This window comes from Rhinopithecus bieti, unplaced genomic scaffold (assembly GCF_001698545.2).
Source record: "Rhinopithecus bieti isolate Rb0 unplaced genomic scaffold, ASM169854v2 scaffold_19969, whole genome shotgun sequence".
NCBI classification, from domain to species: domain Eukaryota; kingdom Metazoa; phylum Chordata; class Mammalia; order Primates; family Cercopithecidae; genus Rhinopithecus; species Rhinopithecus bieti.
Window position 1 is genome coordinate 2,001,555 of NW_016810434.1, and position 25,979 is coordinate 2,027,533.

At 52.9% G+C, this 25,979-nt stretch overlaps 1 protein-coding gene across 3 annotated transcripts in view; it reads left to right on the forward strand.

Moving 5' to 3' along the window:
• The window catches only part of GLI2 (GLI family zinc finger 2), a 263,236-nt gene that overhangs the window by 171,426 nt on the left and 65,831 nt on the right, over positions 1-25,979 (forward strand). For all 3 annotated transcript variants that reach the window (XM_017891983.1, XM_017891984.1, XM_017891986.1), the window contains one exon: positions 24,329-24,434. In XM_017891983.1, coding sequence (XP_017747472.1) covers positions 24,329-24,434 — 106 coding nt within the window. The remainder of the gene's footprint in view (positions 1-24,328; positions 24,435-25,979) is intronic.

Below are 25,979 nucleotides of genomic sequence, written 5' to 3' on the forward strand. Positions count from 1 at the left end.
CCAGAGCCCTCCAGAGGCTGTGCTGCCCCTCGCCGGGTCCCTCCTGGGCGATGGCCACGATGGCAGGATGCTGTGCACCTCCAGTTCCTGGCATCTGGTTCCTATTTTATTAGAGGTTGGAGTTCACCCTCAGCAATCTACAGCATGCATGCATTTCAAAGGAAATGCCTAATTAGTCCCCAAGCCTGGGCTTCTTTAGGCTCCCAAGGAGAAATGAATTTTGTTGCCTTGATGGATCGGGGAGGACAGGTGGAGCTCTCAAGTATATTTGTAAGTTGCAGAAGTTGTTCATTTGGAGACTATGTGTGAAATAAATGGTATGAGCTGAGGCAGGAGAGGGAAGTGAGACTCAAATGATGAATGGGCAGAGGGGCATTTATTGAAGCCAGTTCTCCGTGGCAGGAGTTGGGGCCAGACAACATGCGGGAATAAATTTTTTTAATGCAATTCAGCGCCAGTCGCAGTGAGTCATGCTTGTAATCCCAACACTTTGGGAGGCTGAGACAGGTGGATTACTTGAGGTCAGGAGTTTGAGACCAGCCTGGACAACATGGTGAATAACCATCTCTAGTAAAAATACAAAAATTAGCTGGGCACAGTGGCAGGCACTTGTAATCCCAGCTATTTGGGAGGCTGAGGCAGGAGAATTGCTTGAACCCAGGAGGCGGAGGTTGCAGTGAGCTGAGATCACACCACCGCACTCCAGCTTGGGCGGCAGAGCGAGACTCCATCTCCAAAACAAACAAAAAAAAAATGCAATTCAGACAGTTTATTTAAACAGTCCACCAGCCTCTTGATTGTGGGTTCTGGGTGCTGGTGACCCTGCCCCTGAGAGCCCTCAGGCAGGCCTGGGCCTCACTGAGAGAGACAAAGTCCCGCTGTCGGTTCTGACTGACTGTCCCCAGGACCCTAAGCCTTAGATCCTCGGACTTTGGCATAACCACAGGCAGGTTGGCTAAGGATGCCTGAGAAAAATTAGCCAGGCTCTCGGAGTCAGAGTTGGCTTGCTGGTCCTTTATTCCACATCCTGCCTTCATTTCTAGAGCGGGTACTGTGCAAGGTGGGTGAGTCTCTGTCCACTTGAGATGCAGGGAGACCTACACAACACACAGTAACAACTGGGCGGTGACAGCCAAGTGACAAACAGCCTTCCCAAACCCCTTTGTGCTTCCTGCCTTTGGCTACTGCTGTTCTGCCCCTCTTTCCTGCTGAGCCCAGATGTGCTCCTCCCCAAGGATCCAGAGGTATGAAGACCAAGAACCTATGAAGAGGGCCAGTAGGAGATGTGCCCAGGCAGACAGAGCCTGACTGTGGTGACTTCACATGGACCAAGAAAGTCAGGGGTTCATTGCTGCAGGTGGGCTTTCAGGAAGGGGAGGTTGGGGAGGGGCAGGTGGGGGGTGCAGAGCTTTGGGGGAATATGGCAAGCATGGAGTGTGACCTAGGGGTGGGGAAGAAGCTGCTCTCCCCAGCTCACCTCATCCCCAGGCATGTGTTTATCCCATGAGGACAGCCATGGGCAGTGGGCACGGCTCTGGAAATGGTGCCAAGAGTGACTGGGAGGATGGAGACCCTTGAGTTCTGGAACATTCTAGGCCCTTCTGGAAAGAGCATTTGGAACACCAAACAGTATCCTTACCTGTAGGACACTGAGAAGGCTGAATCAGTTCCTGTAGGTAAAATCATTCATGGATTTATTCATTCACTCATTCTTCATTCCTTGAGCATGAACCTGTGCCTGCTGTGGGGCGGGCAGCCTGGGACCAGTCTTCACCCAGATAGATGCTCGTTCTAAATCCTGCCTGCTCTGGTGGGAAGTCAGGGCCCTGGGCTCTGAGAGCCTATTGGTCCCTGGCTCTCTGTGACCTCGCGAGCTCTGGGTTTTGGTTTTCTACCATCAAGTGGAGAACGTCTGCTTGGCACCTCCTGAATGCAGGACAGGTTCCATTTGAACATGTGTGAGCCATGGAGCGGCCTGCCAAGGGAAGTGGCACAGTGACTGAGGAAGAACCTGCCTCCCCAGAGGAGGCACAGCTGCTCTCAATGCCCCCTGCCTGATGGAATCCGCTGGGGAGCTTTTCAAAACGCTGGTGCCCTGGAGCCACCCCAGAGTCTGCTTCTGTACTGGGCTGGGCTTTGGCCTCTCTTGATTCTCTGGTGTTTCTCCTGTGCCTCCAGGGCCTGCGATCCATCAAAGTTGGGAAATAAAGGAGGTGAGGTGAGGGTAGACGATGTCTCCCCCAACTCTACTGGCCCCTGTGCTTTGGCCTCTGGCCCAGCAGAGAGAGTGGAGGGAGTTTGGCCTGCATGGGGCAGGGAGGCGGGAAGGACAGAGCGCCTGAGCTGCAGGCTTTCCCTCAGCCATTAAAGTTTATCGTTGCCACGGACAGTGATTGAAAAAGGCTTTTTGCAGGACTGAAATGTGAGCAATGAAACTTGCCAGTTGATACCGACACAGGGCACTTATCTCATAAAAATATCCTCCGTGTCAAAAGGTTTCAGTAAATGTGGCTGGAAGTATTAGCAGTCATTTCTGGCAGCCTCAGGCTCCCTTGGGGCCTACAGTGAGGGGCTGTAAAAGGGGGCTCTCAGTTCCTGCAAAGAAGGAGGGAGGGAGAGAAGGAGGAGGGGAGGGGAAGCCCAAACTCAGCCTACTGCTGTGGGGAAAGTGCTGGATCCTCAATGGGGCACGCAACAGCGTCACTGGGTGCCTGTCCATGTGCATACTCCAGCTGCTGACTTGGAGGGTGGGAAAACTGCCTACCAGAGGGGCCAGCGTGTCAATGTCCAGCCAGCTAGGGCACAAGGTTATGGGTGTGTGATCCTGTTTCTGCTGACCTGCGAGGAGGAAATGGAGACTCAGAGAGGTTGGGTGATCTGCCCAAGGTCACCCAGCTGTTAAGTGGCAGTGGCCGGGATGAGTTCTCTGTGTCTGGGAGCAGGGAGTTGCCAAAGGCCAGACTGACCTGGGCAGGCTTCTGCCCACTGCTCAGTGGCTCCTCAGGGCTTGGGCTTGGGGCACAGCTCAGGCCCGCATCTGGAGGGCCCTGCAGCAGGAACAAACGTTCTCCAGGAAGGCCTGGGCTTCTCTTGTTCTTTTTATTCCGTCAGGACCCAACATAGTGCCCAACACACCATAGCTGATTGTGAAGCAGGTGTTGGCTGTTGCCCTGAGGTTACCAGGGGCTGACTGGGGAAGGGCCACACTGCCCACTGTCCCCACATGGGTCCCAGTGTCCACCCAGATGGTCAGTGCACTCAGCCCATCCTTGGGCTCCGGTTACCTGCATAGGCCACTCTTCGCCCGGATGGGACTGTGCAGTCCCAACGAGGGCCGGCGCTTCTTGCCAAGACAGCATGCCCCGCTTGCCATGGGCACAGCCACCTGAGCCCAGCCTCCTGCCAGCAGCCGCACCTACTTAGGGAGCTGGGCCAGAGACCTGGTCTCAGACAGCATGGTTGGGGGCAGGCAAGGTGTTCAATAGGAAGTCAGGGCCCCTGGGGTGACCAGGACTCCTTGACTCTGACTTGAGGGGGCAGTGGGAGTAGGACTGGGGGGCCACATCCCTGGAATGGTTTCCCCTCTCCCTGTCTGTACCAGCAGGTGGGTAATGAGGCCCACTCCACACATCAGGCCCGGAGCCCAGGGGTGCTGGGTGCAGACCATGGGGTTCGCCCTCACCTGCCCTGGACTCCAGGCAGGCTCGAAGGGAGTGGAGCACCCAGGATCCAGATTCTGCTGGCAAGGCTGGCAGCTCAGGACTGTGCCTCAGGGTCAGAAACCAAGGGGCCAGGTGAGCACCAGGCAGCTCAGGCAAGAGTCCTGTCCCCAGGCTCTGGCTCCAGCGCACTCCCTCTCTTTACACACTGGCTGTGTACAATCTCATCCTCATTCAAGGTCACAGCCACCACCCAGTGTCTCCGAGAGGACAGCCTCCCACCAAGAGCTGTACCCCCAGCTCTGGCTTCCCTTCTGTAACCAGTCTCTGGACATAGCCACTCTGTGTTCCACAGCATCTCAAACTCAGCACTTTCTTGCCCTCAAAATAGGCCTTTTCCCCTGTGTCCTCTCTCATAGCTGAGACCACCACCACCCACCTAAAGTAGTTAGCATCCTTCCTCCAGAATGGTTGACTCACCCTCCCTGCATCCCGGCTCGGCAGAGTCCTGCTGGCCCTGCATCCTGCATTGAGTGTGAGTGCACCCCTCCCTCCTCGCCGCCTCTGCCCTTCCCGCTCTAGTAGAGGTCCTCCATCTGTCACCCAGTGGTCACAAGGTAAGACCAGCATCTTAATTCATCTCCTTGTCTGCAGCATCACGCACACACCCCACCCTCCACACCAACCTGGCCCTGTCACCCCCCTGCATAAACCTTCCTAATGTCTCTCCATCACCAGCAGACTCATGCCCAGCGTCCTTACATCAAACAAGCCTAGTCACAGCCCAGCCCTCACCTGCTGCCTTGCCGCTGATGCTGTGACCGCACGGGGCTCTCGGAGTCCCAGGAGACTCCGCTGCTTCTCATCCCTGTGCCTTTGTGTGTGCCTTCTTGGCCCTTTCCTCGGCTTGGCTTCACCTGTTGACGGGTGTCTCCCCACTGCCCTGGGTGGTCCTTGAGACCTGGCGCAGCACTTTTTCCTCTGTGCATCTTCAGGGCAGAGACTGGGCCTGAGATCCTGCAGGAGGTCTGTAAACCAGAGAAACTTCCCTGACCTGAAGACATGGGCTGCATGGTGGAGGAGACTGGACTGGGAGCCTGGAGACTCTGGGGCTCTGGGTGTCCGTGGCCTCTCGTGGGAAGATCCCACAGGGCTGATTTATCCATTACCACGGAGAGTGCGTTTTCTGTGGTCAGGGGATTTTGCTTCTCCCCTTGTTCAGCCGGGCTATGTAATGGAAAAGAACAGTCACCATCTGCATGGCATCTTCCTCACCAGCCGGTGGGCAGGGCGGGTGGCTGCTTAAGCCTGCAAGCTGGAGAATCACCGACGAGGGTTCAGATCTTCCTTGACAGTTCCTCACTGTGTGGTCTCGGATGGGTCATGTACTCCTCAAGCCTCCGTTTCCTCAGTGTAAATGGGGGTGGTGATTATAACCCCCGCAACACACACACGCACAGACACACACACACGGAGTTGAGATGAAGGGCAAATCAACACATGAATATGAAGTGCCTACAACCGTGCCTGCACTCGCAGCAGTTTTTGTCATTGTAGATACTCACTGAGTGCCTCCCGCCGGACTGCTGGGCGTGGAATAGCAATCTTACTATCAGGAACGATCCAGCTGTGGCGGGTGCTGCCCTCATGGGGCACTTATTGACCCTCTTTGACCGCCTGGGGCAGGGGGCTAGACTGTCCTCAGGAGCCCTGGTGTGGACAGCACAGGATGGCCTCATGCCCACATGGGGCGCTATTATAGGTCACTAAACCTGCCCTTGGCACTGTGGGGTCAGCAGGACCGGTTGAGAGTGGGGACTCTTACAGCAGAGGAGCTGTGGCCTGGGGGGCCTGTCCCCCAGGGGTGACCCTTCATGCCCTAGTTTGATGGTCTGTGCACTCAGCCGTGCTTGGCTTTGACCTGAGTAGGGTTGGCCATTGGGGAAGGTGCCCAAGATTGTCCAGAGCATGGCATGGACATGGGTTTCAGGGTGACTTATTTGTGCACACTTGGGTAGAACAAGAGAAGTGGCATCCCCACCTCCCCTCTGGTGGGCAGCTGCTTGGGGATCCCTTTCCCGAACCCCTTGTGTCTGGAGGCCCCATATTCCGAGCATTGGATCTGCTCCCCCTGCAGACTCATGCTCTAGAGTCATCCACTGTGGATCCCTCTCAGCACCTGAAAAGGGAAAAGAAGCCTGGGTCCTGGCCTAAGAACGGTGAGGCGGGGCCCTGCAGCCATCTGTGGTGTGGGAGAAGGCAGTTTCCCCTTCCTAGGAGGGAAGACACTCCCTGCCCCCCAACAGACCTGGCCACTGCTTAGGCCCCCTGGCTGCAGCCCCTCCCACCGATGGGCCACACAAGGCATGTGCTCTGAAGCTGAAGCTGTGGTTTAGGGGAAAACCAATGTTATGGGAACAGCTCCCAGCTCTAGTTGGTGTCACTCCAGCCTGGAGGCAGATTCGGGGTGGGTGGTTTGGTTTGGGAATCTTATTTTGCCCAAAAAGGAAGGGGGAGCCAACCACAAAGGAGAGTGCTGAATGGCTGATGGCTGGAGGACAGACGGTCTGCAGGAGTCAGATGCAGGCTGAGAAGGCTTCAAGTTAGTGCCCAGATCACCCCCACCTCTGCCTGTGCCTGGAAAGTGCATCCCTGACCCAGGGTGGAGAATTGGGGTGCAGTGTTGTCCATGGCTTGTGCTGAGGAGTTGACCTCCAGCAGAGAGGCTGTGAGGCTCCCCCAGTTCCCCGGTGCCCTGAGCCACCAGAAGCGGTAGGATAGTGGCATGATTGTTGTCATTCATTGGGAATAAATGCACCCTCCGCCTTTTGGCTGGCATGGGGAGGGCTTGCTCCTGCCCAGTGTGCTCTTCCTGGTTGGGTCTTACAGAGAGATCACCTGGAGGTGCCTCCTACCCGGTGTTCCCTGCCTGCCTAGGCCCTGCAGCCTCTTCTCAAATGTGATCCTACTGTCTCCCTCCCCACCAAGTTCAGCTCCCCTCCCCTGCTGCCCTTCCCTCAGCCACTATCTCTGGTCAGCCCTACCCCATATCAGCTTCCTCCCACTGCACCTGGTTCTGTCCCTTGCTGTGAACTGTCTTTTGCAAAGTGCCATCCAGAAGGAAAGAAATGCTCAAAGGACATTGATTTCATGGCCCCAGACCTGGAAACCTGATGCCCAGAGGTATAAAACTATGCCTGTGCAACTGTGGTTAGATCGTGCACACCCCCTCATTTATAAACCCACTTTACAGGTGGGAACCCCACAGCCCTGGGAACAGCAGACCCTTCCTAGGCCTGCCTACAGATTTATTCCATCAGGGACCCATGACTGAAGCCATAGCTACAACTTCTCCATGTAGGGCCAGCTGAGGGTGGAGTGAGCCTCCATCCAGCCATCGTTGGGGCTATGGGTCCCATTTCCCTCTGGGTCCCCTCCATTTCCCTGTGCTATGGTTTCCTCCTTTTAGCTGTCATGTCCCCATCTTGATCCCCCTGGGGCATCTGGTCCACCCCTGCCCATGAGGCTTATGTCCATCCCACAACTTATAATGCTAACAAGCAGTTTGGGGCCTCCCAGTGGTCAGCAGGCCTGAGGCAGGGGTGGCAGCAGGGCCCTCAGCCACCTGGTCCCTTGGCACGGTCTGTCAGGGCTTCTTGTCTAATCAAGGGATGGGTTTTAATTTATGCAAATGGGGGAGGGATGGTGGCAGAGAGTCGCAGACATCCATCACCCCATTTCCTAGCACCAGTCATTCATCAGTGGGGCCTTAAAGATAATACACTTTTTGTTTCAGGCAATTACTTAATCTTGACAAACTCCTGTGTTAAGCAGGGCTATTAGCAGGGTCCATCATTAATCAGCGCAAAACCAAGTGGGTGCTTTTTCTGAACTGCAATCACTCTTGGGGACCCGGGGTGGGCCCTTTGCCATCCTCACCGCCCTAATTACACAAGCAGCATGCTAACAACCAGTATCCCGCACGTGCTGCAGGGGCGCCAAGCCATGGGCAGGAGAGGGGCCCATTTTTAACGCCAGTCAGAATGTTTTCGGAGCCAGGCAGAATGATCCATGGGGGTTATTAGCAGCCACCAGGAACACAGCTGGGGAAACAGATAACTCCCCTCCCCTGGGTCCCTCCTGGACTTGCCTCTGACTTCGCTGGGTACCTGGGCAGCACTTAGATGCCGCTGCATGGCAGACCCATTCTGTTTTAAGTGGTTACATTTCATTTTGGAAAGACCACGAATGAAGTGGAAATACCAAGGCCGGCCTTGTGTTTCCTGGAGTTTGTTGGCGCTCCACCTCCTTACCAGGGCCTGCGCCACAGAGTGCTGCTCCCTCCTCCATCACACACCTGTGACCCTTATTACAGCATCGCCTGGCCCAGGCTGCCCTGAGGGGGAGTGGGCACCCAGGAGAACGGGGGATGAGTTGGGCAAAGACTGGGACCTGGGCTTCCCTGTGGCCTCATTTCTTCTTCCTGGTCCAAGAAGAGTTCACACTGGCATACCCCACCCCACCCATGTCTGGAATTTTGGAGAAATGGGTGTGAGGTCTGGCTGTGACACGGATTAGCCATTTGACTGACCCAGGGCAAGTTACTGAACTCTCCTGTGCCTCAGTTTCCTCATCTCTAAAGTGGAGATAATAGTAACAATACCTTTCAATTGCTATGAGGATGAAATGAGTTAACAAATGCGACATGCTCAGGAAGGCTCCAGTGTGAAGGAAGCCCTGTGCGTTGGCTGTCAGAACCACTTTGGTTTCCAGTCTCCAAAGAAGGGCCAGTGCGTGGCTGACTCCTCGGAACAGCAGTCCGTCTCCTACTGTGGCCCTGAGCAGCATGCCTTTCTCTCCTCCGTCCTAAATTAATTTAGACTGACCGTTGGTAGCTACTGGCCACCCTTGTTATCCTCAGGTTCTGTTTTCCAGTAGTGGGAGGATTCACTCATTCATGTATTCCTTCATTCATTCGCTGTGCACATACTCCTCACCTCCTCCATGCCATGCACTGGGCTGGTCGTTGACTCAGAGGAAATGCTGTGGAGGGAGTATCGTCTGCCTGCAGTGGAGGGGTGTAGCAGAAGAAAGGTCCAGGAAGCTTCCTGGAGGCAGTAAGTGTGGACTGGGGTTGCTGAGGGCAGGCTGAGTTGGCATGATGAGGATGAGGGGGTGTGGTGGGGAGGGGCTTCCTAGGCAGGGTGGAGGCAGGTTGCAGCCTAGGAGGCGTGGGGTCTGCAAGGCTGTCATTTGACCCTGGTGCTGGGAGAGTCTGTGGGGCAGGATCAGGAGGGTCCTGAGTGCCAGGCTGGGGCTTTTGACTCCATTCTGCTGGCAATGGCAGGACCTGGGGACCACCTGTCAGTCACTCAGACCCTCCTTCCAGTCCCCCTACTGGGGTGTGACTGGACCCATGAAGGAGGGCCTTTGCCCACAAACACCTCGGATGAGAGTGCAGAGGCCAGGCTGCTGTTGGGTTTGGGGAAGGGCAGCTCTGGTTTCTCCGGCCCCGAAACACATTGTATTTGGGAGTTTTCCCCTAGATTTTAAACCCTGTTTATTTAGAAGGAAGTAGACTCCGTCTGCTTTTAATTCACATGCTTAGCTCATCAAAATATTGTTTTGCAAGAGGTTTTTTTTGATGTCAGGAAGGCTTTGGCATGTTTTCCTCCTCCCTTTCTTCTACAGTCTTATTCTAGGAAACGAGATTCTGGGCACCGCTCAGGGCTGGAGGGTTGGGTCGTGAGACCACATATTCTGTGTCTCAGTTTCTGAACCAACAAAATAGGGGAGCAGGCTCTTCCCACGGATTCGTGGACTGGCCTCCAGTCCTGCTGGTGGACACCGTATCCCAGTAAAGAGAAATACTGTTTCCATGCGCCTCAATGGTTGTTGGTGGGGAGTGTGGGGAGGGTGGTGGGAATGGCATGTGCTCCAACCATCATTCAGTTAACTGGGTCCAGAATCACACGGGCAGGGAGCCAGGCATCCAAAAGTGGAACGTGGCTGACCCGGTGTTTCTCCACGGCCCTGCCGCACTGCCCCTCATGACCCCGGCATGGACTTTGCTTTCTGGGGACCCTCTCATTTGTCAGAAGGTCTCGGGAGTCCACACACACGAGACTCCCGTGTTTGGGAACGCTCCAAGCTTATCAAGAACGCAGCAGGCAGCAATCCAGGGCAGAACAAGGGAGGTGCTGTCGACCAGCTCTGCGCGGAGAGGTCAAGGGTGTGGAAGGGTGGGGAGAGAGGCACAGGCTGACTTACTTCCCTGGGCGGGGCACCGGCCTCACCCACAGAATCGCAAGTAACCCTCCTACGATCCTGGGAACGCTTGCAAGTTAAATGAATGGAAGGGAGGGAGGAAAGGTGGGAAGAAAAAGAACTGTTTTTTCATCAGTAAATGTAAGCGACCAAATAGAAGTTTGTAGGAAGCTAAGATTCAGAGGTGAGGAAGGACTGAAGTTTGGGGAGAATTCTCATCCCCATATTTTGTGTATCGATGGAACTTTACTAAGCTAGACTAGAATTCCGAAGCGGTGGAAAGTCAATAATGATAACGAGTTAGGCCTAAGCTGTTCAGTAGGGTAGCCGCGAGCTGTGTGTGGCTGAGTGCTCGCAATGTGACTATCCTAACTGAGATGTGCTGCGAGTGCAAGATGGGCACCAGGTTTTGAAGACGTAGTAGGAATAAGATCATATAACACATCTCATTAATAATTTTATACTGGTTCCATGTTGAAGGGATAGTATTTTTGATGTGCTGGTTCAATTAAATTGTATTATTAAAATAATCACCTGTTTCTTTTTAGTTTTTTAAAAATGTGGCTCCTAGAAAATTTACAATAACATATGTGGCCCACATTGTATTTCCATTGGCCAGGGCTGCATTGGATGAGTGGATACCTAGGGAAGATTCTGGTCCAAGGTAGAGAGAGTTTTAAAGGATCCCTTTGAGTAATATAATTATTGGGACTGATAAGAGGCTCCCAGGACCTGCTTGGATGAAGGAATGGAGAGCATTTTGTCATTTGCCTGTTGATTGCAGAGAGACAGTAAGTCCAGCCCCAGTGCTCATTTGCTTGTCCAGGTGGCTGATTCCGCTGCCCGGTTTTAAAGGTCATTGCTTGTCTGTGGCAGGCCCTGCCTCAGAATGCAGCCTGGAACAAAGAGGTGCCTTGGCTAAGCCTGGGAAACCATCACCAGGGTCTGGTGGAGACCAAATTTGGTGGCCTCACTGTCGTCTTGAGAGCTACGGCAGAGTGCAAAGCGGGGGCTTGGTGCTCTCGGCAGGACGCAAGGCAGGACCTGTAAGCCAGATCAGGAAGCCTCTTGTTGGGCTCTGCAGGGAAGGGGCTGGATGCTAATTAAGTACACAGAATGGTAAGTGACCCCTTCAGGATCCGTGGGGACCAGACAGAGGAGTGGCATGGTCATCCTCCTGAAAGGGCTAAATGCCCGATGACAAATAGGCTTCTTAGATGGGGACCAGTCAGTATTGCCACTGCCAGCCAACAAGGTCCTTGCCAGCTGACTGGGTCACCAGTGTGTGTGGGCAAGTGAGTCTGTCAAGGGACAGCAAGATTGTAGGGGAAAGCCTGAATCCATCCCAGGCCGCCTGGTCCAGCCCTGGCCTGTGACAGGTGGAAGGAGCACTAGAGCCTGGGCACTGTCTCCTCCAGGGTCCTGGGCTGGATTCCTGCTTTCTGCATTGGATTCTGCAAGGTGCCAGGTCCCTGGGAGCCACGGTCCTCTGGGCTTCAAATCTATTGCATTTTGCAGTGGGGAGGCTGCACACTACTTTTTTTAAGAAACATTCTGTGTCCAAGACAGAGTTTTCAACCTTAATCAAGCTTGACCAACCCTATTGTTTCCTCCAGCCCTAAAATTCTCTAATCTGGGACTCCACGTGTCTACCTAGACAGGCGGGCAGTCCATCCCATTCCCTATGATGGTGGGGATCTCCCAAATGTCCTTCTGGAGCCCACCCCAGTCTCTCACCCCTTGCTAAAGGGGTAGGAGCCCAGCAGAGGGGTCCGTAGGGATGGCCACACCAGCACCCTTCGGGGCCCTACTGCGTGCCTGGCCCTGCACAAGCTCTTCTCCACTTCATTCTCCCTTTGACATGGGTCCTGTCCCTATCCTCATTTTACGGATGAGGACACCGAGACACAGGAAGGTTCAGTGAGTCAGCAGTCGAGCCAGACTTGGCTGTGGCACTGGCAGCAGCCTCAGCTCTGTCCCCGGGGACACTATGCCGCCTCTTGTGGCCTGTCTCCTTGCCACCTCAGGGCCACTGTTACAGGGAACAGATCCCATGACTGCCTGGCTCCCAAGCAGTGAGACCCACATGGCATGGGGCCGGCCTCTCCTGTGGCATTGGCTGGAGCACACTCCTCACCCTGGAATGAGCAGGTCCCTCTGTGTCCCTGCCTGCCCTCACCAGGAGATCAGTCTCAAGACTCTGTGCCTGGCATGGAGTGGCTGTGCGGGCCCCAGCCCAGCGCACTCTCTCTTTCAGCAGCTAATTTGTCAAGTAACACCTCAGCCTGGGGTGGGCAGTGTGCGTGGGCGGACCCAGCAGAGGCCACGGGTTCTGCTAGGCTGTGCCTGCAGGGCAGACCTGATTGCGTGAGTGGCCTGGGCCTCAGCCAGCCGGACACCAGCCAGCTCGTGGTGTTGGAATTTCCTGTCTGATTTTAATTCCTCCTCCAACTTTTTTCCCCCAAGTAAGACAGAAGCACTTTTTAGTTGCACGCTGTGGAGTGGCCATTCAGGATATTATTCTTATTGAATGCTTCCTGTGGAGTGGTGGCTGGGCATCAGGAGGGCCTCTGGAAGTCTCCTGTCCTGTGGCTTATTATTGAAAATCATGGTGCCATTTGCATAAGGCCCTGCAGAAGGAGGCTTTCCATGATTCGTGCTCTTTTGGCACTTTCTGCCTCTGATGCTTCGGCGAGTGACTTTGTCCTCATTTGCAAACACCTGGTCATCTGGGCTCACGTGGCTGAAGAGCTGGCCTTTGAAAGTGTCAGGATCTCAGAACAGACCAAGGCTCCCTAGCAAGGGGAGAAGGTTCCTGGCAGCCTCTCCCAGCCCTGGTGTGCACTTTCATTCATGTACCATCGAAAAGCACAGACCCCTGGATGCCTTCTAAACCTACATTCCCAGAGACACCCAGATCCCTTGCACCTGCTGCTCAGAAGCCCTGGTAAATGGTCACCAGGATTCAAATGTCACCACACTCCTGCCTCTCTGATCTTCTGTGTCGAGTTTCTCCAGCTAGTACAATGCCTAGTAGGAGCACGGACATGAGAAATGATTTCCCCTTCCTTACTGAGCAACCGGGAACTACAGAGCCACAGCAAGTGTGGAAATGCCAAAGGGCCTGTGAGTCACCCAGGGTGGTCCCTGGAGCAGCAGGATCCGCATCACTGGGAACCTGTGAGACATGCCCAGGCTCCCTGAGGCAGGAACTCCGGGGACAGGGCCCAGCAACAGCCTGAGAAGCCCCGATATCAGGGCTTAGTGGGTGCTTCATCATGTTTCCCTTATTATGTGTATCATATCATGTGTTCCTCTCGAGGACACCAGCAAGAGATGTTCCTAATCCTGTATGTATAGGAGAGACCACGTGCTTTGCCCCGGGGCTTACTCTTCACTCGGTTCAGTGTCAGGGCACAACTGGGCATCCTGGGCTCACTGCCCGCACTGCCCCGAGCCTGAAGAGCCTGCCATCCTCCCCCTTCCTTCTGGCTCTGCCAGATCTGGCCTCTTCCAGGGAGCCTTCCTGGCTGCCCCAGACCTCATAGAAATATTTTCTTGACTTCGAGGCCACTTGGGCAGTTTGTGCTGCGTAGGCCTCGCTGAATCCCACAGGGTCAGGCTCTCCAGCTGTGGCAGTGGCTTACACAGCGGGAATTGTGCCTCTTGTTCTCTGTGGCCTCCAGAGCACATGAGCAGCGTCCTCTTACATTGAACGAGTAGGGGAAGCCTTGACCTGCAGCAGGGTGTGTGGTTGTGACTTCCAGCTGTGGATGGAGAACTCTGCCGTGGGTGGTGAGCAGCTCCGCCGTGGGTTCCAGAGACAGCTGCGGAGCTGGGCTTGGTGGGGCCCAAAGCCTGTGTATGTCAAGGCCATATTAGTGGGGTGATGTGTCTGAACTACATCGTATCCCTAGATCAGACCTGGATGGCTGAAGGAGGGAGCATCCAGCCTTTTCTTTGAAGCTGGTGTCGTCATTTCTGGTATCTTCTGGGAAGCCTTTAGGTTCGACTTCCCTGGGGTTTGGGCCTGGGATCTCCACAGGAGTAGGAGAGAGCAGTCTTGCTCCATGGGATTTACGACAAGCCCAGAATACATGGCCAGAAGAGACCTTCACCATGCAAACAGCAAGCTGACATCCAGCATCATCGGGTGGGGTGGGGTGCTGGCCTTCTGGGGTTCATCACCAGAATGATGGTGCCGATCGCCATCCTTACCCATGAGATTAACGTTTTTCATTTCATAAGGTGTCTTCACATTCCTGTTTCATATAGGATTAAATGGTTTAATTGACCAAATTGTACATTATGTGTGGAATGGAAAGTAGCGATCACTCTCACTTTCTTTCTCTCTGTTGAGAATGGAGAGTCATTGACGACAATGTAGCCAGTGGTGCATCTATTCTTGTTTGACAACTCAGACCTGACCCACGGCCCCGAGATGGCACCTGTGTGCATTCAGCCCCTACTCTGTTCTCCTGAGCCTGTGCAGATGCTTCATGGCACAGCCCAGAAGCAGCCTGAAGATGCAGTGCCCTGCCTAGCTTTGCCCTTCTTGCAGTTTTGTCCAGGCCATCCATGTGCCCCCTTTCCTGGAGGGGAGTAGCACTGGGTTTGGTGTAAAATAATTGAATTGTAGAGGGGATCCCATCCTCTGCACTGCTGCCTTGCAGCACACAGGAGGAGCTTTCATGAGATGTCACAGCCTGGGACCTGGTTACATCCCTTCTGCCTTGGGCTTCTCCTGCTGCTGAATTTCCCAAGAGGGGAGTTATTGCTACAGCCATGGGATATGTGGCTGAATGCGGACAAGAGGAGTGGGAGCCCTCCTTTTAAACAGAATTCACAACAGTGTTCACCTGAACTCCCCGACCACCTTGCAAGTTCCCTCCCTTGCTTATTTTCTCCGGGCAGCATGGACACAGACACTAGGGAAAGAGTGGTGGGAAACACAGGAGCTTGGAGTAGCCAGCCTAAGCCTCCCGGGGACTGGTCATCTGGGAATAGGGATGGGCAGCCAGCAGGGATTAATTTATAGAAGATCTTTCCTGCAAAGCCATGGCTTCCGTCAGTTGCTGCATCTTCACTCTGTCAAGCAGTGAGTTTGCACAGAGTGCACATCTGTGCATGGAGACCTCTGCCCTGGGTGGTGAGCAGCTCCACCGTGGATTCCAGAGACAGCTGCAGAGCCGGGCTGGGTGGAGCCCAAAGCCTGTGTATGTCAAGGCCATATTAGTGGGGCAGTGTGTCTGAACTACGTCATATCCCTAGATCAGACCTGGATGGCTGAAGGAGGGGGCATCGGTGGATGCCATATTTGAGTTTCTGTCTGATACATCTCAATGTCCCTTATACTGGGAATGGAGGAAAAGTTCCCTTCATTACCATAGCACTGGGACCCTTGTCACATCTGCTCAGAGATGGGGAAGGGCATTATCACTTATTAGGTTTCTACTCTATGGACACCATAAATATTCTTTTTTTGTTGTCATTACGGAACCTCTGTCTCCCAGGCTGGAGTGCATTGGTGCAATCTCAACTCACTGAAACCTCCACCTCCCAGGTTCAAGTTAGTCTCCTGCCTCAGCCTCTCCAGTAGCTGGGATTACAGCAGTGCACCACCACACCCGGCTAATTTTTGTGTTTTTAGTAGAGATGGGATTTTGCCATGTTGGCCAGGATGGTCTCAAACTCCTGACCTCAGGTGATCCACCCACCTCGGCCTCCCAAAGTGTTGGGATTACAGGCGTGAGCCACTGCGCCCGGCCCACCATGAATATTCTTCGTGGCAGTTGGGTTGATGTCATTCCTGTTTTACAGATGATGAAACTGAAACTTGGAACACTTATTACTTGCTAGCGATTGACAGAGCCGTGGTTCACACTCAGGTCTGTCTGGATTCGTGGGTCAGGTGCGTTCTGCTGCTATCCCAAGCTCCTTAGACAAGACGGATAGGTGATGTCCTGTAGGACTGTCCTTTGGCTGATGTGTGATGCTGGAGCAAGCTGGACTTCACTCTGACTGTAAAGGTTACCTTGGCTTCCAGCCTGCCCCTCTACTGCTTTTTTCTTTCCTCTACACTAGCGCCTTCTTTTGCCAAAGATATTGGTGTATTTTGTGCCAAGGTCCTTCCATTAGGAGAAAGGCAACCAGTAAGCTATCTACACTTCAGTGTGAATTCATTCCCATGACTCCCAAGTTCTGTTTGCTTCTAAGAAAATAACACTGTGCTGGATATTGTTTAATTTGCAAGGAATTCTAAATTAAAGGAACATGATAAATTAGTCATTAACTGGAGAATCCCAAAGTCCCCCATAGTGAGAACAAAATTGGATGTCAAAAAGTCCTTCTGCAGTCATCCCAGAGCCATGCAGGGTAAGAATGCCTCCACTTCAGCTGATTGGAGTCCTCACGTGAGAGTGCCCGATGCAGAGCAGGCACCCCAAGAGTGCTTTGTGTGCGAGTGCTGGCCAGGGTCCCACACAGATCAAAGGCCTCCTGGACTGAAGGCTGTGAAGGTGTGTGTGAGCATCCCAGAGGCCACCTGAGTGTGGCAGGTGGACAGGGCATGGGGACCTATGGTCCTGACACGGGGCCTGCCCAGTGGGTGCAGCATGACTGCTCCAAAGGGGTCTCTCTCCACTTGGCTCCAGCACTGTCCCCTGGGATTCACACCCACAGCGTGGGAGCCAATCCCTGGAACCCTCCACAGCAACACTCAGCATCACTGGCTTCCCCATCCTGGCCACAGTCAAGGGGCTGAGGGCCCTGGCATTCGAAGCCAAAGGCCTCATGTGCCCTTCCTTGATTTCTGGTCATGGATGCAGCTACCGCACTGGCCTCCTACATGGTGACCCCGGAGTGTGGGCCAACTGCCCAAGAAGGATGGGGATCCAGGCCCCAGCTGTGCATTGCCTTCCTTCCTGGGCCTACAGGCTACACTGAGATGTGTTTGTGCTGCCTCATTGTAATGCAGACCTGTATCATGCAAGGTTGGGCCTCACCTTCCCTCCATCGGTGCCGGGGCAACTCGGTTTTTCTCTGAAACTCGTTTCATCTCTGGTCCAGGCCGGCCTGGTACACAGCAACCACATGCTTCCAAGCTAATTCCCTCCCGCAGTCTTGATGGAAGAGACCGTGGTAACTGGAGACAGTGCTAATCTCTATCACCGGACAGCCCAGAGGGCTGGGGCATCCCCAGCACAGCCACTGTCTCCTGGGAGGTGGATGCTGTCACCTCCCTGGTCTCTCTGCCATGGAACAGCCCCTCGGGCCTCTCCGGGAGCCCAGCCATGGGGCAGTGCCTCTGCACTGTGGCAACACATGACTTCATCCGAGGAGAATTCCTCCGGCTGCTGTCGGAGGCCGCCCGGTCATGTTTCCATGACCCAGTTTTCCCGATTCTTTGTCTGAACTCTGCAGACCCCTACCTCCTTCTCTCCCCCAAGAATCCACAGGATCATTTATAATGGGGCATTAACTTGAGCCAGGCTTTCTGGGGAAGGGCTGTCCTTGCCCCATCACTGTCCTCCTCACTGACACAAGAAGACCATTACACCCAGGACACTGCCCACACCAATGTCCCCTCACCCTGGGACCGCCAGCAAGAAGCATTTGGTGTTGAAACTGCAGCATAGAAAAATTCCAGGATTTTAAAGAAAAAGCCATCACTCTGCCACCCTCAGCTTCTCAGGCTGTTGGGCTTTCTGTGTAGGATCAAAAACAAATGTCCATTTTTTTTTCCCAGAGTGGAGTGGTGATCCATTGAAAATTCCCATCTTAGAGTTTCTTCCTCAGAAACTTAAGAAGAGAGTCATTTCTTTGAAATGGCATATGGGGTATGTATGTTTCAGGGGGGATGGTGTGTCTGTCCCTCTGCCAGAAGGACATGATTAATTTTGGATTTCTTCTTTTACTTGAAAAAAAAAAAAAAAACACCGTAAAAGCCAACAATGAAAGCCGTGTGTGCAAGGGCCTGGCTCGGGATGTCACTCAAGGCAGCGCCTGTTCTTCCCACGCATCTTCATGCTCCTCGTGGGCTTCTGCAGCCTCTGGATGTAGTGGTTTCTTGCTAGAGTTGGAAAGCAGAATTTTTCTCTCCTCAGCCTGGCCAGGGGGCTCTGAGCAGAGCATTCACTTCTGAATGTTTTCATCGGGGGCTGTGGGATAATCCGTGCTGGTCTGAAAGAGACCACCAATGAGTCAGGATCAACCTTTATCCCTCAGGTTACTTGGGATGAAAAGTTGGTCTGTAGAGACTGTGTGTGCACGTGTGTGCCTGTGTGTGTAGGGAGGTGTTGGGGTGCCGTCCTACTACAACTGGGCTCAGAAGACTAGGACTGGGGCTTGGTGTGTCAAGTGGGTTAGAAGGGCCGCTGGGTCATTCATTATACATACAGGGCCACAAAGATGAGCCAACACCTGCACCCAGAGCCCCGGTCTGGGCCTGCTCAGGGGGTCCCTCCTGAAGCCTTGGGAGGTCACTGGCTGGAATAAGTGAGGCCCTTTGCCTGGGAAGTGGATAACCATTTACAGATAGCAGGAATGTGCCGTAGGAAGGGACCTCAGAGCTCCTGTAATCCCTGTTGTACAGGGAGTGTGAGACCCAGAGAAGGGACATAATTTCCCCAAAGTCCCATGGCCACCTAGTGGCAGGGCCAGTGTGGGATTCCTGGCGGATGGGCACCGCTGTCCCACTGCACTGGACCCTCCTTGTACGACATTTTGAAAAGTTTTATCAGAGCAGGTGACTGCCTGCTCAGGCCCTCCCAGGCGCTTCCCAGATTGCTCAGAAAAAAAAAAATCCCAAGGTTCTTCCCACAGCCTGGCCAGTATGATAGGACCTTCTCTCCTGCCTTTCCACTTCCATCCATCCTTCTGTGAGTGCAGATTAGCCTTCTTGCTGAAATCACTGAGTTCTCCGGCCACCTGGCCTTTGAATTTGCTATTCCCTCTGCCCCAAGCTCCTTCTCCAAAGAGGCTGACTTACCTCCGCGCCTCATCCATGTTTCCTCTGTTCCCTCTACCTGGTGGATTTCCTCCTTAGCTTCATCCCCCTGTGACACTATGCTATAAATATATTTGCTGACTTGTCCACCCGCTGTCTCCTCCCCCTGGGCCATGGTGTGGGCTGCCTTGTCACAGCACTGTTCCCAGGGCCTAGAACAGTGCCTGCTGCATAGCAAGTACTTGATACAAGGTAGATGCATGCATGCATAAATAAATGAGAGAATGAATATTTCTAGATGACAGCTATTCATACTTCACAACTGCTGATGTGAATAGATGGGGTTTCCTCTCTGAGGGTGAGCAGAGGGGTCTGGGCAGGTCCCTGATCTTACTCCTTGCACCTTCCCTGACTAGCTGACCTTATGCATCCCTGTCCATCCTGGGGCAAACACCGCACTACTGTATTGGGATAGTAGTGCCGGAGGCCCTACTCACTGAAGGCCTGCTGCATGCTGGATGCTGGGCTGGGCTGTATGGGGAAAAGACTATGAGACCACCAGTCACTTACCGCCCAATGGATCATTGCTCATATGGAAGTAAAGTCACACCACCCTGAGCCTCGATGTTCTTTCCTGAAAAATGGGAATAAGAGCAAGGTTAAGGGTAAAACTAAAGGCGCTGTCAGCAAAGCCCCATGAGGTAGTAGATGTTGCTGGAGACGAGGCCCCGCAACATCAATCCTGGTGGCACATTGCCACTCTGCCCTGGCCAACCTCACACATCACCGCCAGGACAGGAGGACCCACTAACACGTGTCCCCAGGCCCCTCCTGGGGATTCCAGGGGTGAGAGAGGGGTGCATGGTGCAGCCTGCACATTCCACAGGTGACCCAGGCTCCTGGAGAGCAGCAGAGCTGGTAGGAGGTGCCGCCTGCAGCCCTGCCTGCCTGGAGAAAGAGAAAGTGCTTCCCCTGTATCCTCCACAGCCTCCACCCCGGGAGGTGCTAGAAAACAGAGGGCAGCCCCGGCTGTAACAGGACTCTGTGGGACCCCTCCCCAGGCCTCTTTCTGGAAGCCTCAGGCCCCTCCTCCAACACACACAACATGCACATACACACAGCAATACACACATACACATACAGCAAACACACACACATACATACATATACACAGCAACATACACACACACCACATGCACATACACACAGCAACACACATATACATACAGCCACCACCAGCAACACACACATGCACCACAACAGCAACATCACACACGAAACATATACATACAACACACTGCATACACAGCAACACATATGTACACATACAACAGCAGCACACACCAACCCACGCACAGCATATGCAATACACAACCACACATGTATATATACCCACCAGCAAGCATGCACATACACACAGCAAACATCACAACGACACACATACAGCATACACAATCGCATGTATACACAGCAACACACATACACATATAACATCTGCGCCACATGCACACGCGCAACCACAAGCACACATATGCACACTACCAGCAATCATACATACAATACTATAACATAACACACATCAGCACACAACATCACATGCAGATACAAAAGCACACATTCACAGCACCACATTTGCACACATACCAGCACGCCATACATACACATACTACACATAACATCCACATACAGCAAACACACATTACATGCGATACACAGCACACACATACACATAACGCACACATGACATACAACCGACCAATACATACACACAAAGACCACAACATACTACAACAGAGAACACACCACACACTCACACATACACACAACTGCCTGTACTCAACATGCATGCACAGCATACACATATCATCACCACACATTGCTACACTTAGACATCATACACACACATATGGCGGGCATCAAGCACACCCCACACACGTACTTACACACACACACACACACCCCACGGCTTGGTCTTGTGAGGCAGAGGGGCAGCCTCAGTGGTACCTCTACTTCATGTTTGCCTGGTAAGCCCCTGGAGCTCACAATGTTCCATAGACTTTATACACCTGGGTGAAATTGCCTGAATCGTGAATCCTGAGCAGAGCATGTCAGCTTATAGCTGGCAGTAGGGTGGGGTGGTCTGTTCTCTGATGGCATTAGGAGACCCCTCTGCTCAGTCTCTGTACGAGCAAGACCATAAATGGTAGGCACACCAGGATGCTGGGGGATGGCCTGTCTGAAGACCAAGGAATCCTGGGCTGAATGCAGCTTCCTGGGGTCGCTGGGAAAACCCAGGAGCTGGTATTTGCGAAGTGCTGAGAACAGAGCTGTGGACTGTGTGTGCATTTGTTAACTAAAGTACATAGCAAGGTGGGGACGTGGTAGGGCAATGGGGGCCTGGGATCACCCTGGCACTTGGGAGCTGCCTCTGAGTGTCATTTAGGCTGGGTGGAGGGAAAAGTTATTCAGAGCCTTGGATTCTCCTCCTGGCACTGTCGTTTTTCAGTCCTGCGACTTTGGGCAAGGCCATGAATCATTCTTGGCTTCCATGTCCTCATCTCTTTAATGGGCATAGTGACACTAGTTGCATCAGGGGGCTTCTGGATGTGCAAGGAAACATTTAGAAATACACACCACACACACACACACACACACACACACACACACACACAAACGTTTTTATTTTGTTAGCAAAATACTGGAATCTGGTCTGCCCTGCCATGTTTTTAAGGCCCTTTTCTACACATTTGGGAAAGCGATCACTGTTTCCCTGCTGACTCCCTGGGCATCCAGTGGTCTCTTTGTCTGTGAGTAAGCAGTGCTTGGCCCCCCACCCTCCCTAGGGTTTGCACCCAGTATGAGCCACTTGTCCTGTGCCTCACACAAGTAAATTCATAGTTTGATGATGGACTTTGGGGGCTCCAAACATGAGTGCCACTTGTCCTCCTCAGCAGTGACACTTGTTGAGTGCATCCTATCTGCACAGGCTCTGGGCAAAGCACCTCCTCTGTGTGGGATTTTTACGTCTTCACAGCAGCCATGTAGGTAGTTACTGTTATCCATTTTCAGATGAACAAATGGAGACTCAGAGAGGCAAAGAAACTTGTAAGAGTCATGCAGAAGGTGAGTGAGCTCTGACCCTCAGGGTCCCCAGCCTCCAGAGCATCTAGTGGTCCTGTCACAGCGGCCTTAGTCACAGCCACATGCCTAGCTCACCTGTGTGGGGCCAGGGCCTCAGAGAAAAGGTGGTCCTTCCAGCACTCGGGGGCTCTGGAAGTGATAGCTGGGCCAGAGGCTTGGACCACATGCCTGTGACCAACTCCTCTTTGAGTCTGAGTTGGGCAAACTGATTGAATCAGGGTGAGATTTGCTTTTGTTTTTCCTGGTCCCCATGGAAAGTGCCAGTATTATGAAATTATGAAGATGGAGTTGAACATGTAAAAATTAAAGTTAAAATTTCAGGAGAAAAATGTCTTCCCGTTAAGAATCCATTGTGTTCAACCCAAGCATCCGTTGACAGATGGATGGATAAAAAAAATGTGGTCTATCCAATACAATAGATTATTATTCAGCCTTAAAAAGGAAGGAGATTCTGGCACAGGCTGTAACATGGATGAACCTTGAGGACATTATGTGAAGTGAAATAAGCCAGTCTCAAAAGGACAAATACTGTATGACCTTTCTTGCATGACATAGCTTGCATGGGAAATTCATAGACGCAGGAGGAAGAATGGTGGATGCACAGGGGCTGGGGGAGAGGAATGGGAGTAAGTGTTTCGTGGGTGCAAAGTTTCAGTTGTGGAGATGGATAGTGGTGATGGTTGCACAACAATGTGAAGGTGCTTAATGCCACTCAACAGTGCGTGTAAAAAAATGGTTTAAATGGGCCTGGAGTGGTGGCTCACGCCTGTAATCCCAGCACTTTGGGAGGCCAAGGTGGGCAGATCACGAGCTCAGGAGATCGAGACCATCCTGGCTAACACGGTGAAACCCCGTCTCTACTAAAAAAAATGCACACAAAAAAGTTAGCTGGACATGGTGGAGGGCGCCTGTAGTCCCATCTACTGGGGAGGCTGAGGCAGGAGAATGGTGTGAACCCGGGAGGCGGAGTTGGCAGTGAGCCGAGATCACGCCACCGCACTCCGTTTGGGAGACAGCGAAACTCCGTCTCAAAAAAAAAAAAAGAAAGAAAAGGTTTAAATGGTAAATTTTAGGTGTCTTTACTACAAGAAAAGAAAAATGGAATTCATAGTATTTATGGTATTGTACCAGAATCTGTTTGCACAGAAACAGTTAGTAGCATTATTTTTCTGCATTTTTTGTTTGTTTGTTTCTTTTTTGTTTTTTTGAGATGAAGTTTCACTCTTTGCCTGTAATCCCAGCACTTTGGCAGGCTGAGGCATATGGATCACCTGGGGTCAGGAGTTCGAGACCAACCTGGCCAACATGATGAAACCCCGTCTCTCCTAAAACTTTGTCTGCATTTCTTAGCCTAGCAGTCAGCTGACCTGTACATACCTATCACAAACCCATCCACATTTCTTTAAAATATTAGAAATCCAAACTTAACCCTGCTTCCCACTGGCCTGTGGCCTTCAGATTGAAGGAGAGTCGACTAAGAAATCCCTACTTCTTAGCCCTTTTCCCAGTATAACTACTTTGTTAAAATCCGTGTTTTCCTAAAGCCTATAATTATGTTTGCCTCCAGGGTACCCAGGAATTTTTTTTTAATAAACAAAGAGCATCCTACAATTATCGTGATGATTTGTTGAGGGCAGGCCAAGTTCAGACAGGAGGCTGACTCAGCTCTGGAAACTGACACACACGTGCTGGCGTTTTCGATCCTGGGGGCACCCGACAGCGTTTAGGGGTCAAGAATTAATATTAAGAGCTGGAGAACTAACAGATCCACCTAGATGTCCGCTTTATCCTGCCAGCAAAACGGGACAGCAGCTGGGTGGGCTTTGGCTTCGTGAGGCTGGCGGCACCATCTGTGGGCCCTGCCTTCACAAATGTCTCTAGGTAAATACCTCCAGCATGCATGCACGGCAACATCCGGATGCCATAACCTGGTGCTGCTGGAGCCACATGCAGCCGGGGCCGGCATGGGCAGAAGCCGGCGGAGTTGGAGCCTGTCGCTCTGTCAGCCCTGATTTGCGGGCTGAGCCCAGTTTCGTGGCCCTGCCTGTAATCTCCCTGAGTTCAAAGAGTGCTTAGCTGCTTGTCTTTGTCAAGAGCGCAGTTGGGGATCTTTTATGTGAAAGATGTAGGATTCTCGGGCGGACTTTGATTATTTATTCATCCCCCTTCGTGGGTGTGTGATCGCACAGGCACCACGGAGCCCCTTGTCCTGGCTGCTCTTGCTATGAAATTCATTGAGCTTTAAAGCCCTTTGAAAGTAGCTTTTTGAGGGAGGGGAAAAGTTTTGAAGTCTTGTTTCTCTCCCCCTCTGCAGTGCCACAGCATCTCTTGCCACCCTTCCATGCGCCCCTACCGATTGACATGCGACACCAGGAAGGAAGGTACCATTACGAGCCTCATTCTGTCCACGGTGTGCATGGGTAAGTCCTGCTCTGCCTGCTGCTTCTGGCGTGCAGTCACCTGCCACGGCTGAGGCTACAGCCTCAGCCACATCTCCTGCCTCTGTCTTTCTTTTGGGGGTTCCTGATCTACATTGTCCTGAGCGGGCGATCACCTTTGCCATCATGGCCTGGGACCCTGTGTGAGCGTGTGGGTGGCCAGCATATAAACACCAACCACCCCCGGCCCACATCACCACTTCTAAGGCTCTGGGCTTCCTTGGGGTATCTATGCATGGTTTGGAGCTCTTTCTTCATCCACGAAGTGGGACTCCTCTCTAGGTCTAAGATCCTGCATAAGTAAAGCGATCTTAGGTATATGTTGTTCCAGCGTAATAATTCAGAGCACCCTTTTTCACTTCGTCAAGTCTCCCCCTTTGAATAGTAAATTGTGTAGTCACCGTACTTAAAAGGACAAGCTCAAAGTGATGCTTTGGGTCCCTTCCTATTCCTAGCTTTGAGGTCCCCAGGTAGAAGGGGTGGGGTCACCGTGTGGTCTCCACCTGCCTAGCCCTGTCCCCGTCATACCCACCTGGGGCCTCTAAGCCCATTGGCTGGTGTCATTTTCTTGGCCTTTAGCACTCAAAGTCTTGGTCCCTGGCTCTCCTTCCAGGAAAGGAGGCCCTTCCTTCCAGGAAATAGGGTCCCTCCTTCTCCCTACCCCCGAACTCTCTGCTGCTCCCCATACCTGCCTCCAGGATAGCTCTTGCAAAGGTCAGCCAGCCCCAAGACCCCTCTCAACCCAGCATCTTCATGCCCACACCCTCCGCCCCCTCACCTGTTCGTGCCAAGCTGCTTCTGTGGTTCTGTCCCGTGTCTCTGTGCCTGGGGCTGGTTGCCTGCTCAGTGTGCCTGGAATCTCCACCTATCAGGCCACCTCCAAGCCTCAACCAAGGAGTCACCTCCTCGGGGGCACTGTGATCCTTCACACTGAGCGGGGGCTGCTGCCCTGGATCCACAGGATCACCATCCATTTTTGCACCTGCCTCCCAGCCGGCTCTGAACTCTCCTCCCACCTCTGTGTCTCAACGGCTGACAAGAATAGGTGTACAACCAGTCCTCGCTGAGTGGAGAGAGAGCCTCTCCCCGCCTGCCGCCTATGAAGGCACATCCTCCTGCCTCTACCATCTCCCATCCCAGTGAAGTCAGTCGACACTCGCTGGGCCCTCACTGTACTCACAGCATTGTGCCTGAGCAGAGTCCTGTTTCAGGACACCCACTGCCTCCCCAAGACGGAGCAAACCTGGGACTTTTCCTTTCTTTTTAAAAATTGTTTTACTTTTAAATATTTTACTTGGACATAATGAAGGTCGCACAAAAACAGTTCCAAAAATCATAAAGGCTTTCTTGTATACACTTCATGCAGCTCCTCAAATGTTGACATCTTACGTAACCCGAGACAGACAGAATGCTGTTAACTCACCCGCAAAGCTTATCCACATTTGCTCAGTTGCCCGCTCGTGTCTTTTTACCCAGTTCGAGACCCAGTCCTGGATCCCACGTGGTACTTGGTTGTCGAGACTCCTT